This window comes from Megascapheus bottae, chromosome 31 (genome assembly GCF_031878675.1).
Source record: "Megascapheus bottae isolate mThoBot1 chromosome 31, mThoBot2.hap1, whole genome shotgun sequence".
Classification (NCBI taxonomy): Eukaryota; Metazoa; Chordata; class Mammalia; order Rodentia; family Geomyidae; genus Megascapheus; species Megascapheus bottae.
The window spans coordinates 7,589,606-7,604,816 of NC_143539.1; the positions used below are offsets into that span (position 1 = coordinate 7,589,606).

Here is a 15,211-nt window from a genome sequence, read left to right on the forward strand (position 1 = left end):
TGAAAGCCGGGGTCCACCTTCTTTCCGTGCCCGTGGTGCCAGACAGTGTCAAGAGAACCCCAGCTGGGAATGGACCATCCTCTGGGGCGGGAGAGCGGGGAGGGAGAGAGAGAGAAGGAAAGATGCTCTAGGGAAGATTCAAGCTCCGCCCCGTATCTCCAGCTACCAATGGGCGTGTGGTCCTTTCCCGCGCAACGCCCCCTGGGATTTGTAGTACCGCGTAGGGACGCCCTCGGGCGCCGCGGTGCACCCCGAGACTCCAGGTCCCGAGGTGCGCCGGGAGGCGCGGGGATTGGCTGGGCCCCGCCCCCGGCCCGCCCCGCTCCGCTGGCGCCGCAGCCCCAAGAATGAATGAAATCGTAGCGCGCTGGGCGGCAGAGCGGGCGGCGCAGGCCGGGCTGGGCCCGCGCGCGGCGGCGGCGGCGGCGGCAGCGGCGCCCCGGGCCGGAGGCGGCCCAGCCGAGCGGGCCATGGCTACCGCCATTCAGAACCCGCTCAAGTCGTGAGTGTCCCCGCCGTCCCCGCCCCCTCGCTGGGACCCCCCCCCGTCCTCCTCCAGGAGCCCTTCCCCCCCGCCCTACCTGGGCCGGACCCGCGGATCGGAGTTGAATGGCGGGGGGGGGTCCCCCGTGCGCGCCCCCCGAGCCCCTGGGGAGGGAGGGACTCGCCGACGCCCTGGTCCGCCACCCCCGGGGTTAGGGACAGGGCCCTTCCCGGGTCGCGGGGGCGTCTCTTCTTTGTCGCTGTCAGTGAAGGAATGTGGGCGCGGGCGGGCTGTGTGGTGGGGGGGGGCGGACATCGCTTCCCCACCCTGAGTGGGGGGGTAGTGGCTTCCTCTCCCTCCTCCCCGGTGACTTGGGGGTGCGAGCGCTAGCACCGAAGTCTGGACGTCGGCCCTCTTGGGTTTCCATCACCCTTTCTCCCCGTCATCGGAGCACCTTTCCCTCTTCGCCTTCTCTTTCTCTGGGGACCCCTCCCCAGCCCCGCAAGCTGGGAGCCCCGGCAGGACGGCGTCCCCTGCTGACTCCCCGGCGCCTCCCCCGTTTTCCTCTCTGGTCTCCAGGACCTAGACGCCTGCCCGGCCCCCATGCCCGGGTCAGCGCGCTCCTCCCGCCGACCTCCGCGGGGGAGCGCCTGTCCTCCCCCGGGGCTTCGGGCGGGGGTGCGCCCTCAAGTCTCAGGGGATTCCCTCCCTTTCTCCCCATCCACCACTCCGCTTCTTCTCGGGTCCAATTGCTGGGAGCTCAGACGCCTGGGTCCGCGGAGACCCCCCCCTCCTACCCCTCCTTGTCCCTGCCACCCCTGGCTCTCTCCCCGTCTCTCCCCTCCTTCCCCATCGCCCTTCCTCGCCGCCTCCTCCTCGGGATCCGGGACTCCCAGCGCCCCCCACCCCCTCTCCCAGGCGGTGACAGCGGGCTCCCGGCTTCTCCCGCCCTCTCTCCCGCAGGCGTGCGCGGCCCTCCCCTCCCCCTCCTCCCGGGCGCCCGCAGAGGAGGGGGCGCGCGCCTGCCGAGCTGCACAAAGGGGCCCGCACGACCTCTCCCCCTCTTGCGCCCACCCCGTGCTCTCACGGCCTTGACCTTGGACATCTAAGTGCTGTGTGCGTGGGGAGGGGGTACCAGGGTGGAGGGAGGCGCCCCCCATCCACCCACCTAGGAAAAGGGCTGGGTCGGCACTAAAGGCCCTCCCACCCCCAATGGCTTCTGGTTCTGGAATGTGGGTGGGGGTGAGAGAGGAGGGTGGGGCAGGGCTGGATAGGCGTGGGTCGACTGGAGGGCAGGGAACCGGGGTCTGGCGCCCAGGTCGTCAGCCTGTGTGTGGCCTCTGAAGAAAGGACATCCCTTCTGCTTCTGTGTCACCCTAAGTCACCCACATGGGTAGAGCTCTCGCTTGTGGGGGACGCCCTCAAACTGGGGGCACACAGGAGGAGCTGCAGAAATTTCATCAGTGTGATCCTGCTCAGACCCCTTCGAAGGGGTTCCCACTGCAGAGAACCGGCTCTCAAAGCCAGGTGGCATAGGAGGGGTCACTGAGTCCTTGCATCTATGGGTTCTGCAGGGTGGAAGTGGAGACTCAAGTGTTCCCAAAGAATGCTCATCCTAACTACTCGGGGATGACATCTGAGCATCGTGGTTCAAAGCCAGGAAAGTCCATGAGACTCCCAGTTCATCACCCAAAAGCCAGAATTAGAGATGCGGCTCAAGTGGTAGAGTGCCAGCCTTGAGTGAAGAAACAGGGAAGCCGTGCCCGATGGCTCACACCTATAATTCTAGCTACACAGGAGGCTGAGATGTGAGGATCGTGGTTCAAAGCCAACCTGGGCACTAAAGTCTGTGAGATTCTTATCTCCAGTTAACCACTAGAAAACCAGAAGGGTGCTGTGGCTCAAGGGGTAGGGTGGTGGCCTTGAGCTGAAGCGCTCAGGGACAGTGCCCAGGCCCAGAGTTCAAGTCTCACAACTGACCTCCCCCAAAAAAAGAAAGCAAAGAAAAGAAACTAAATAAAGGATAGTACCTAAGTCCCGAGTTCAAGCCCCAATATTTGCACATATGCCACACACACATATATGTACACACATATACACACAAAGCTGGGATGGGAACCTGGAGTAGAAATCCTCAGCTTGAACCACTAATGAACTCTCCATCTCCAAATCTTGTTACTGTCTATGCATTGGGAAGAATAAATCCTTATTACCTTATGGAGCTTCAAGAGGCAGTCTTTGTAAAAACCCCTTAGAAATTGGCCCTGAGCAAAAGTATAAATATATAAAAGTTTTTTTTTTTGTCAGTCCTGGGGCTTGAACTCATAGCCCAGGTACTGTCCTGAGCTTGATTCGCTCAAGGCTAGCACTCTACTACTGAGCCACAGTGCCACTTTCAGTGTGCTGGTGATTCATTGGAGAAAAGATTCTCATCTTTTAATCTGGGCAGGTCTTCCCTGCTCAGATGAGCTTTGATCTATGATCCCCATACCTCAGCTTCCTGAGTAGCTAGGATGACAGGTGTGAGCCACCATGCCCAGTTTCTAAAGCATAAATATTGACTGATCAATAGTAATTTCCTCTAGGGGGACAGCACACATGCCATAGGGTTTGGGGGAGAGGCATATTGTCAGATTGTCTAGACAGAGGAGAAGACTGGAAGGTCAAGTTTATAAGACAGTGTCTGGAGGTGATGGCTAGGTTGGTAGCCCCGGTTACTGCTTGTTGGAATTGTCACTGTGCTCCTTTCAGAGGTTGAGCAGAAGTGAGTTGGAGGGTTTCAGGCACAGAGAATTGGGGAGCAAGTCCAAGAGGGTGTGTTGGGGATCTGGAGGGTGGTGGAGGTGAGGCAAAGATGGCAAAGACACAATCAGGGCAGAATTGTTTCATCTGAGAACAGCGCTTACCTTGGTTAAGGTGGGCTGGCCTTTACAGGGAACTGGAGACCAGAAAGCACCACGGTGGTCTGGAAAGGAACGACCATCTTAGGAAGGGAGAGGGACAGGCCAAGGCTTGAGATGACTTAGATGCACACTAGGGAGGTGGGAGTGTTGTGTTTGGAGTAGGTTTGTGTGCGTGTGTGTGTGTGTGTGTGTAGTGAAACAATAAATGTGGGGTGCCTCAAGTAGGTCTCAAAAGGACCAGCATGCTGGTATACATCTGCCGGAACGCCCCCTGGTGGACAAAAAGGTATTTATGGGTGTTCATTTCAATAATTAGAAAGCCACCTGAAGAGCTGTGAGAGTGAGTGACTCCGCAGGTCAGCTAGTTGTCTGGGGATCCCTTGGGATGGAGTCTGTGGGTCAGAAGGTAAGTCTTGCATCTTCCATGGAGGACTTGGGGTTTGGGTTTGATTCCTACCCAAGTCCCACCTTTAAAGATCACCCAGGACAGAGAGCTTGTCTGCTTTTGCATCTGGAAAGGGGTGTAATTGTTTCACCCTGGAAAGAATGGTTCCAAACATTTGATGGCTGCTCAGTATTCATACCACAAACAATTGCTAAGCATTTACTGTATGTGTTATTTTTTGGAGGCAGCAGGCCTGGGACTCAAGAGCCTGGGTGTTGAGCTTTTTTTTTTTTTCCCCAGTTCTGGGGCTTGAACTCAGAGCCAGGCACCATCCTTGGACACTTTTTGCTTAAGGTCGGTGCTCTGCCACTTGAACCACCACACCACTTTTGGCTTTTTCTATGTATGTAGTTCCAAGGAATCAAACCTGGTTCTTCCTGCATGCGAGGCCAGCACTCTATCACTAGGCCACACTTCCTGTCCCTCTGAGTTTTTTTTTTTGCTCAAGTCTTAAGCTCTACCACTTTAGCCACAGCACCACTTTTGGCTTTTGGGTGGGTAATTAGAGATAACAATGTCTTGTCTTGCTTTGAGGATTGGGGTTTAAAGCCAGCTCAGGTAAGGAAAGTCTATGAGACTTACCTCCAGTTAACCACCAAAGAACCATAAGTGGTGGAGTGGTCCAAGTGCTCAAGCACCAGTCTTGAGCAATAAGAAGCTAAAGAACAGTCCCCAGAGGTCCCAAGTTCAAGACCCAGTACTAATGCAAAACAAAAATAATCCCTTACCGAATTTATTGATCAGCTATTACCTGGCTGGAGATAGCACTTTGGGCTCTGGAATACTTGCTTTTCCATTGAGCTGTATCCCTAGCCCGGTCCAGGTCAATGAGACATCACCTTTGTGTTGTTTTTGAGTGTTTGGGGGTGGTGGAAGACTGGAACCCCTGAGCCAGGCGTCTGTACCCATCGCTCCTTGGTGAGAAGTTTTGGTAGGCACCTACCTGTAAGCTGCATTGAGTCTTTTGGTGTTTGCGCAGTGTCACCGCGAGCAGGGGTGCCAGGTGTGGGAATGTGTGTAATCTACCACGTGCGGGTTGTGTGCCAGGCAGGGCGTGCATGCATGCGTGCACGTGGGAGGAGGATGCACGCGTGAGTGACAGCGTGCTCTCCCATTCCCCCCGCCCCCACCGCCCGGGGGGGGGTGTGTGCGTGGACCTCCGCCTGGGACTACCACTCCCAGCATGACGCGGGCGCCCCGCCCCGCCGCTCCGATTGGCTGACACCCGCGTGCTCCCGCCCCCCGGGAATGAATGGATGGGCGGCCTCAGCGCCCGCCCGACCGCTGGGAGGACCGACCCGGCGGGGACCTGCTGGGGGCAGGACCCGGGGAGCAAGATGGCCACGGTCATCCCGGGCCCCCTGAGGTGGTGCGGGCCGGCGCGGGGCGGGGCGGGGGAGGCGCGCAGCCGGGCCTGCACGGGCACGAGCGTGTGTGTGTGTGTGTGTGTGTGTGTGTGTGTGGCGGCTGGGGGTGGGGCTGGGGGTGGCGGAGGGTTGTCACCGTGTGCGGGGGTGCGAGTGTGCGGGACGGGGGGTCTCGCCGGCACGGTGTCCGATGCGCTGTTCCCGGAGGGGTGGAGGGCATGCGGGAAGAGGGTCTGGATTCCTTTATGGGGAGGAGGGGTGGGCTTCGTCCCCACCCCCCCGTCCTGTGACCCCTGGGTTTGGGAGAGGTGAAGGGACCTGAGGATGCCAGGGCCTTGGTGCACTCGAGTGGCGTCTCCACCACCTTTGTCTGAGGGTGCAGAGGGTTCGCGTGCGCGGTGACTTATTTGCTCGCGTGGCCGTGTGTGTGGTTTCTTTTATTGTACACCACGTATCTTTGGATATTTGGGGCCCGCCTGTCCGGTGGGAGCTGAGCCGTGTGCGGCCTGGGTTCTGTCTCTGGATAGACGTGTGTTTCTGGTGCAGGAGGTTTGTGTAAACCTGGGTGGATCCGAATTTTCCTGATGTATAGGTGTGAATCTGTGTGTGTATTTGAGGTGCTGGTTTTTTACCTATTTCCGTCTCTTTGTGAGTGTGTGCGTGTGCTTGTGTGAGTGTGTGATTCCTTTGTACTGTGTGGCTGGAGCTTGTTGATGGGGTTGGTTTGTGTTGTGGCTTTGGGTCTGTGTGTAAGCGCTTATGTGAGTAATTTTCGGCAGTCTGGCTCCTGACGATTGTGTGCCTGTGTCTTTGCGTGGTGGGATCTGCTTTCACGATGCGGGTCTTTGTGGGTGATTTGTTTATGTTGCGTGTCTTTGGAGATGTAAGGTATATTTGTGGGGTCTTTTTTTTTTTTTTTTTTTGGTCTGGAGATATTTGTGTGTGCATAGGTGTGAGATTCGTCTGTTTCTCCTTTGTGGGCCTTGGGGTAAGTTTCTCTTTGTGTGTGAATTCCGGGTGACCATGTGCGATTTGTTTGTGTTGTGTGTTTGGATACGTGCAGTGTGGATGAGTCTCCCCCGTGTTTCCGTCCCTGCTGTATTGTGTGTATCGACTTCTTAGCTGGAGGCCTCGGCAGTCTCAGATTGGGGTCCCCTCCCCCTCCCCAGGGTCCAGGCGAGAACCACTGGGATGGGAAGAGGTGAAGTTGGAAGGGGGCGAGGCGGGGAGGGGGGGTTGGTGGTGGTGGTGGTGGTTGGGTGGGTGTCTGGCCATCCATTTCCAACCATCTGGAGCCAGCGGTAGGGGCCAGGGATGGGGTGCTGGGCTTCGGGGCCACCCTTGCTGACAGGCGCCTGCCCGCTGCTCGCCCGCCCCCGTAGCCTAGGCGAGGACTTCTACCGCGAGGCCATCGAGCACTGCCGCAGCTACAACGCGCGCCTGTGCGCCGAGCGCAGCCTGCGCCTGCCCTTCCTCGACTCGCAGACCGGCGTGGCTCAGAACAACTGCTACATCTGGATGGAGAAGACCCACCGCGGGCCGGGTGCGGGCCGCCGGGAGGGCGGGGCGGGGCGGGGCGGGGCTGGCCCGGCCTCCCGCGCTGCCCTCTCACCCTCTCACCTCTCTCTAGGTTTGGCCCCAGGACAGATCTATACCTACCCTGCCCGCTGTTGGCGAAAGAAGCGGAGACTCAACATCCTGGAGGACCCCAGACTCAGGCCCTGCGAGTACAAGATCGGTGGGTGCGGCTGAGTGCATGCCCATCTTCCCTGTGCCCGTGGCCCGCTGGCCGCCCAGCCTGGGTGTGTCTCGGGTGTGTCGCGCGCTGCTCCGGCAGCTGTCTTTGAGTCACAGAACTTCAGCTGTGTCTCCTCCATGGGCCCAGGCGTCCCGAACACATGATGGTACCTGTCAGGCATGTCGAGGTGTATGAAGTTCCTGACTCTGTCTCCTCCCCACTGAGCTGGGGCATAGCTGGCTGTGCTTCTTTTTGTGGGTACTCTTGATTTTTCACCCCTCCAAATGTGTTTGGATATTGAAAGTGTCTGGGTGTGCAACTTTTTTTTTTTTTTTTCGCCAGTCCTGGGGCTTGAACTCAGGGCATGGGTTCCTTGGCCGCTTTTTGCTCAAGGTTGACTAGCATTCTGCCACTTGAGCCACAGCACCACTTCTGGCTTTTTCTGTGTGTATGGTACTGATGAATCGAACCCAGAGATGCATGCATGCTAGCTGAGCACTCTACCACTAGGCCACATTCCTGGCCCTGTTTGTAACTATTGCTATCTGAAGAGAAATCAGTCAGGCTGTGGCTCTTGGTGTTTCCTGGTATATTTTCTCTTGTGTGTATCTGCTTGGTCCACCTGTTCTGGAGGCATGTCTGGGTATCTCTATAGCTGGCTGCCTCTTCCCGTGGGAGTCTGGACACACTGGAGTGTCTGGGAGAATCTTGCCATTCGTGTGTGTATTTCATGTGTTTCTGTGTGTTGGGTCAGTATAGGTGGACTTAGGGCTTCTTTCATGTGAGCAAAGTCAGAGACCCTGGTTGCTTGTCTCTCCCCGTCCATGATCAAGGGTCTGTGTTATATTCAGCTGGCTGTCTTTTTCTGTGTGAGCTTTGCCTCCTTCCACTTAATCTGTCTCTCCTGTGGATAGTTTGTGTGTCTGATCAATGCTTTCTGGGGCTGTGTGTGTGTGTGTGTGTCCAGGTGTTTGTAGGGCCTTCCTGGTATAGGTCTAGGTATTGTTGTAGGCCTAGTGGACTCCCTTAGAGTATCTCTTAGTGTATCCCAGCCTGGGTAGGCCTCTTCCTTGCTTCCAGGTATGGCCAAGAGTCTGGTTGTCTCTGAAGTCTGGTGTTGTGTCTTCCTTTGTGTGTCTGTCTTGCACATTCCTTGTGGATGTCCATGTGTCCCGTTCAAGTATCCATATCTAGTGCTGCTTGGGTCTGTCTGGGGCCCCTCATGTGGCTATAGGGTTTGTGGAGGTTTAGGTGTGTCTCGGATTTTGGTCTGCCTCCTTCTGAATGTGTCCCAAGGGGATGAGGGTGTAGCTGTCTCTCTTCAGGATCTGGGCATCCTTCTAGGGTGTGTGATGGAATCTTTGTTTCAGTTGCAGATTGAGTGTGGGAAGGCCTCTTTCTTCCCAAAAAGAGTGTAGTCCCGGTCCAGGAGTTTGGCCTAGTGGTAGAGTGCTTGCCTACTATTCACAAAGACCTGGGTTCGATTCCTCGGTAGCACATACACAGAAGAAGGCAGAAGTGGTGCTATGGCTCAAGTGGTAGAGCTGTAGCCTTGAGAAAGTCCAAGGACAGTGCTCAGGCCCAGGATTAGCCAAAAAAAAAAGAGTGTGAACCCCGTCCTTGACCTGCCTCCCCCATCTCCATAATTTGTCCCCAGATTGTGAAGCGCCCCTGAAGAAAGAGGGTGGTCTTCCAGAAGGGCCAGTCCTCGAGGCTCTGCTATGTGCTGAGACTGGGGAGAAGAAGGTGGAGCTGAAGGAGGAGGAGACTATTATGGACTGTCAGGTAGGACCCTTTCCCCTCCCCCCCAGCCCCAACTGTAAATCCTGCTCTCACCTTCTACCACCTGCTACCTGTCACCACTCCACATCCCTCAAGCCCTTACGCCTCTCTGATTCCTTAGAGCCTTCAGGTGCCCTGAGTCTCCATCTTCCCAGACCTCTACTCCCTGGAAGACTTCCTCGCACCCCACCCCCCACCAGCCCCAACTTGCCTTCCCTTCCCCAAGCTGTACCAGATCAGTGCCTCCATCTTCTCAGTCCTCCTTCTCCTGTACCCAGAAACAGCAGTTGCTGGAGTTTCCACATGATCTCGAGGTGGAAGACTTGGAAGATGACATTCCTAGGAGGAAGAACAGGGCCAAAGGAAAGGTAACCCCAAAGCCGCTCACCCCTGCTCTCAGAGACTGCTCACGCTTCCTAGGCGTGTGTCAGTGGTCTGACCACGTTTCATTCCCAGAGCCGTCTGAACAGGGAGGAGACCCCAGGCTGGTGGCTGGTGTGCATTAAATCATTTACAAAAAAGGAGATTGTGTAGTGGATTAGAACTATCTTCCCCCCACACCCCCCTCCCACGCTGGGGTTTGAACTCAGGGACTTGCACTCTTTTTTTGCCAGTCCTGGTGCATGAACTCTGGGCCTGAGCACTGTCCTTGGTCATTCTCAAGGCTAGAGCTCTACCACTTGAGCCTCAGCACCACTTCCGGCTTTTTCCTGTGTATGTGGTACCAAGGAATTGAACCGGAGTCTTTATGCATGCTAGGCAAGCACTCTACTACTAGGCCAAACTCCCGGCCCAGGACTTGCACTCTTGCTTGGCTTTTTTTGTTGTTGTTGTTTCCCTCTCAGCTGGTGCTCTACCACTTGAGCCATATTACCAGTCTGGTATTTAGCTGGTTAATTAGAGATGGTCTCTTTATAGACTGGCTTTGAACTACATCCTTCAAATCTCAGCCTCTTGAATAGGATTACAGGTGTGAGCTCCTTTCTCCTAGCAATTGGAACTAGGCTATACTCAGAGAGACTCAAGACTCCAAAGTTAGAAAGAGCAAGTTGCTTGGGGGGATGATATTATTATTATTATTATTATTATTATTATCATTGATACGATAACTTTTTCTGTGCTAGGGCTTAGACCTTCAGCTTGCTAAGCAAACACTCTATCACGGAGCTATGCCATCAGCCCCCTCAAATCAAATATTTGTGTTATTTTTCTTCCTCTTCCCAATTTTTTATTGTTATTATAAAGGTGATTGGTTACAGTTTTATAATCAGGTAGTATCTTTCTTTTTGGGCAATGTCACCCATCCCCTTTATCCCAGTTTTTCCCATCCCCATTGTGTGTGTGTGTGTGTGTGTGTGTGTGTGTGTGTGTGTGTGTGTGAAGTCCAGATGATGAAGCCCAATGTGATGGCACACACCTATAATCTCAGCACATTCAGGAGGCTGAGATAGGAGGCTCTGAAGTTGCATGGCAGCTTGGGTTACGTAGTAATACCCTTCCCCAAAAAAGAACAGAAAACTAGAAGTTCAGATGATGACAACATGGTTTTCTGTGTCTCTCATTTATAAGCCTTCTCCTCTGTCCCCCAGGCATACGGCATTGGGGGTCTCCGGAAACGCCAGGACACTGCTTCCTTGGAGGACAGAGACAAGCCGTATGTCTGTGATAGTGAGTCCTTCTGCAGAGGGGGAAAGAGAGAGAGAGAGAGTGGGGCCCCCAGAAGTCTCCCCTAGGGGCCCTCCCTCCTGTCCTGGCCTTGGGTGGGTGTGTATGTTTAGGTCTTGGGCAGTGGGGGTGGTGTGATCCTGGAGGCCAGGGTGGAGGCAGCGGCTGAGGAGCCTGACAGCTGCCTGCTCGCTCGCCCTCCAGTCTGTGGGAAGCGGTATAAGAACCGGCCAGGGCTCAGCTACCACTACACCCACACCCACCTGGCTGAGGAGGAGGGGGAGGAGCACACGGAGCGCCACGCCCTGCCCTTCCACCGGAAAAACAACCACAAACGTGAGCCCACGGGCCAGGTTGGGGAGGTGAGGGGCCCAGGGATGGTGGAGGGGGGGCACTGAAGAAGCCTGGTGGCGGCTGGGAAGGGGGTGGGGGCACATTATACATTTCTGGAAAATCTCCAGCTCAGAGGTTCCCTCCCCCACCGACCATAGGGATGCTGGCTCCGGGGTTGCCATGACAACCAACCATCTCTTCCCTCGCTCCTGGCCCCGGCGTAATATTTCTGGGTCTGATTTATTGTTTCAATTAGAGCTTGGGGAGGGGGTGATAGATGACTCCCCTCCCTCCCTAAGCCTCCCTGTCTTCCTTTTCTGCTATCCTTTTGGCTAAGGGGCTAAAGGGTCGGGTTGGTGGCCCAGGAGCCCTTGGCACCCATCGGTGCTCATCCCACACCATGCCAGCTGAGTGGCAGGGGGAGGGGAACTGACTCCCATCCATCTCATAGGGCAGAGGGCAGTCTCCTCAGACCAGGCCCACGGCACATCCGGGCACCTCTGTGCTCTGAACTTCTCTCCAGACCAGCTCCTGGCCAGAAACATCTGCAGAATTTTACCTGGGCCCGGTTCAGCTATGGGTAGCTGGCTGCCTGGTAGACAGGTGATCAGATGGGAGGCAGAGGCAACTGCTCTTCCTCAGCCTGTACTGCTGGCTAAGTTTTTGCATCACAAAAGAGAACATAATCAATTGTTCTGAGAGTTGGGGGTCCTCATGAGAATTATTTGTCCCCCTCCCCAACTCCCTTTCTTGTTACTGATCACACAGGGTAGCTACTCTTTCCAACTTTCTCTGGTACCTGGACTAATGGCCCAGCCCGGGGGCCAAGGCTGGGGGTCAGGTGGAGCCTTGCCTCTGGTGAGAGCCTTTCTCTCTGTCCCCTACCCCCAGAGTTTTACAAAGAATTGGCCTGGGTCCCCGAGGCACAAAGGAAGCACACAGGTAGGGACGCCTCTCTCCACTCCTTCTTCAGCAGCCCTTGACTGGGTGGTCCCCTCGCCCTGCACCCACCCCTGCCTGCTCTCTTTCAGCCAAGAAGGCACCTGATGGCACTGTCATCCCTAATGGCTATTGTGACTTCTGCCTGGGTGGCTCCAAGAAGACGGGGTGTCCCGAGGACCTCATCTCTTGTGCAGACTGTGGCCGATCAGGTGACACCCCCATAGGTGGTGGAGAGGAGGTCCAGGAGTCCAGGCCTGGAGGATGAGGAGGCTGGATATGGGGAGGAGGTGGCAGGGGGGGAGTCAAGGACCCCAGGGCTCAGCTGCTGAGGACTGTAGGAACCCCAGTGGGCACTGGGAATGGCAGAACGGCCACTGTGCCATTGTGCATAGTGACCTGTGCTTCTCATGGCATGGACAGTAGTGAGAAGAGTGCAGAGGCATTGTGGGTAGGAGACTGAGATCTGGGAGTGATGGATTCCTGCACATAATAGGACACATTTTCCAAATGGAATGCCATTTCCTATGGTGGTTGTTCCAGCATGGTAAGAACTTGGTGATGGTTGTGGTATCCTGGGTTGTGAAGTCTGCTTCTTGTGGCAGTTTGATATAATGGAATCTTAGTTGTTATGGCATGTGGGCAGCAGCTGAGGGGTTGGCTACTGAAGGGAATGGCGGTGTCAGGTCCGTGGGCAGTAGCTGTGGGTGGCAAGTACTGGAGTGTGTTGGGCATTGTGATGGCTGTGTCTGGTAGTGGGTAGCAGCTACGGGTGTGGGTGTCAGGTTCTGTGGGTGAGGTCTATGAGGGCAGGCAGTGCAGTGGTGGCTCTGGGACCTGGCACCATGGCTAGTGGCTGTGAGTAGTGGCTGGGCGTGTCAGGTGCCATGGCTGTGACTGCAGGTGTCTGTACCGGGATGCTGTGGTGCCTAACAGACTGGCGTTGTGAGTATTGTTAGGAACAGTTTGGTTGCTGGGACATCTTGTGGGATCAAGGTGTGGAGACCCTGTTGTGGAAGGCGGTTGCCATGGCATCGTGGCTGGGAGAAGGCGGTTGCCACGTGACTGTGGTTAACAGGCACGTTTGGCCATATTCCACGGTGGGTAATGGAATGTGGCTGCCTCATCCCGGTGGTTAACGGGCTGTGGTTGCCCCGGTGTTGTGGGTGGTAGGACGTGGTTGCCACAGCACTGTGGGTAATGGAATGTGGTTGCCATAGCATTTTGGGGAGCCAAGTGTGGCTGCCATGGTGGTTGGCTAGGAGACTGTGGTGGCCAAGGTATATCTGCTTGCCTGCTGGGCATCTTTTGCAGGGGTGTGGCTGCTTCTTCCTTAGGGGTCAAGTAGCCACCAGAGGCAGGATTCCCCCCCCTGACCACATGACTGCCTTTTGGCCCCCAGGACACCCCTCATGTTTACAGTTCACGGTGAACATGACAGCCGCCGTGCGGACCTACCGCTGGCAGTGTATCGAATGCAAGTCCTGCAGCCTGTGTGGCACCTCGGAGAATGACGTGAGTGTCCTCCCCTCCAGGAGTCCCCCTCAACCCCTCAGGGGACAAGTAGCAGTAATGCCCAGCATGTCCTACTGTTGTTATTAGTGCCCCTCCCCCCTGCCCCTGCCCTGCCCTCATTTCCACTGCCTACAAGATAGGAGCTCAGAGAGGGAGGCTGAAAGGGGTAGAGGTGGGATTCGAGCCCACATCCACAACTCCAGCGCTAGTACCAGGCCCTTCACGTTACTAGCATTCCAGAGTTACCCAATCAGAGCTGTACACTGCACAGGGACAGGAATATCTGCTGATCAGGAAGAGTCTAGGATGCTGACCTTTTCAGGGTGTCCCACTCCCAGTGTCCTTGGGACCAGGCCCCTTCCCCAGCCCCCCACCCCGCTTCTGGTGCCCATGCCCCCAGGGTGCCAGCTGGGCGGGTCTCACCCCCCAGGACCAGCTGCTGTTCTGTGACGACTGTGATCGGGGTTACCACATGTACTGCCTGAGTCCCCCCATGGCGGAGCCCCCTGAAGGTGAGGGATGACGTGAACTCCACGTGGTGTGTGTGTGGGGGGGGTGTTGGAAAGCTGGCTTTCTGGTGGCAAAGGCCTCTGGGCCTCTGGGTGGACCCGGGCCTGATTCCATCCTCTGGTCACCCTGTCAGGGAGTTGGAGTTGCCACCTCTGTCTTCGGCACTTGAAAGAAAAGGCGTCTGCCTACATCACTCTCACCTAGGCCTGGCTCTGCTTCTCCTGGACCTAGACCTGGACCCTCCGGGTGGTGCTTGCCCTCTGCCTATCAGAGCTCCTCTTTCCACCCTCCACCCTAGCAGCAGGAGGAGGGTGAAGCCTAGAGAGGGCCAGGCTGTCATCCCCTCTGCAGGTGGAATGTTAGCCCTGCACGCTGGGGCCCAGCTCTGCTCCTCTCCCTCCTGCCCTCCCTCCCTTCCCCATTCCCTTGGCAAATGGGCACCAGGGGCTTCTGCTCCCCTCAAAGCCATACCCCGCCTCTAGGCGGGCACAGGGGGGTAGTGGATGCCAACCCGGGGCATGGACAGAGCCTTTTTCTAAAGAAAAAGACAAAAAGTTAAAAAAAAAAAAGAAAGAAATTAATATATACAAAGAGTCCTATAAGGCCTGGCTGGGTGGAGGTAGAGGGGGTATGGCTGAGCATCTGCTGGGCACCTGTCTCTGCCAGCTTCCTGCCTGGCACTCCCCACTCCACCCTGATTCTGGAGTTGCAGCTGTTCCACCTCTCCACCGGAGGTGGGCACCGTTCCCCTCTCATGCCCCGTGGGCAGTGTCCACCCCTCACCCTCTTCCCGGTGCCCATATGGATACTGCATGATGTGAACCATGGTTTTGAACTCTTCCTGCCCCTTCTGACAGCCCTACCCTGTGCCCAGCAGGTGCCTGCCAGGCAGGCAGTGAGTGGCCGGGAGGCTGGAGGGGCCCCTGCCAGCCAGCGCCCGCCCGCTGGAGTTAGAAGCACAGACTCTACAATGGACTCCGTTTTTCCTCCTTCCCAGCCCCCTCCCGACCCGGCCAGGCTGGGCTGCCCCCCTACCTCCCTCGCTGGCCATTTTGGAGGTAGCGAGGGGGTGTGGTTGTTTCTTGTGGTTGTGTGTGTTTGTTGTTCGGGTTAAAAAAAAAAAGGGAAGTTGAGACTACAAGTGGGGGAGGGGGAGGTGCTGGGGGAAATCTCCCCCCAATCCAGCAGCACTCTCCCCCCTTTGTAACCAAGTCTCCTTTATTGCCTGCCTCTGCTGTGAATTAACTTGTTCTGTGTATTAAACTGGGCCTGACCCCTCTGCCTACCATTGCCTCCTCCTCCAGCCTGATTTGGGGTGTAACCAAGAAGGGGAGCCAGGGCCTCCTTAGAGTAGAGACTGGGCACTGGGGGGGGACTGCCACCTCCTCCAGGGCCGGGTACCACGCCCTCCTCTGGCTTTGTCCCAGCTCCTCTGGACTAGCAGGAAAGAAGAGGGGGATGGGGTAGAGGGGGCTCCCGCCCAGCCAGCTGTGGTTGCCCTGGCAACAGACTGCTGCAGCTGCAGCGGGA

The 15,211-nt window shown here is 56.5% G+C and overlaps 1 protein-coding gene across 8 annotated transcripts; it reads left to right on the forward strand.

Moving 5' to 3' along the window:
• The first annotated feature begins 347 nt into the window (after nt 1-347).
• On the forward strand, nt 348-14,966 carry Dpf1 (double PHD fingers 1). Of its 8 annotated transcripts, none has more exons than XM_090323023.1 (12): nt 348-502; nt 6,582-6,742; nt 6,830-6,937; nt 8,595-8,722; nt 8,998-9,087; nt 10,309-10,387; nt 10,589-10,720; nt 11,609-11,659; nt 11,749-11,868; nt 13,059-13,171; nt 13,572-13,683; nt 13,815-14,966. In XM_090323023.1, the coding sequence occupies exons 1-12, from the start codon at nt 348-350 to the stop codon at nt 13,883-13,885; spliced, it is 1,320 nt and encodes a 439-aa protein (XP_090179149.1). In that variant the 3' UTR covers nt 13,886-14,966. The 8 variants fall into 8 exon arrangements, with proteins under 8 accessions (XP_090179149.1, XP_090179150.1, XP_090179152.1 ...); XM_090323024.1 differs by having other exon boundaries at nt 13,602-13,683; XM_090323025.1 differs by lacking the exon at nt 348-502 and adding an exon at nt 5,089-5,198.
• The last annotated feature ends 245 nt before the right edge of the window (nt 14,967-15,211 follow it).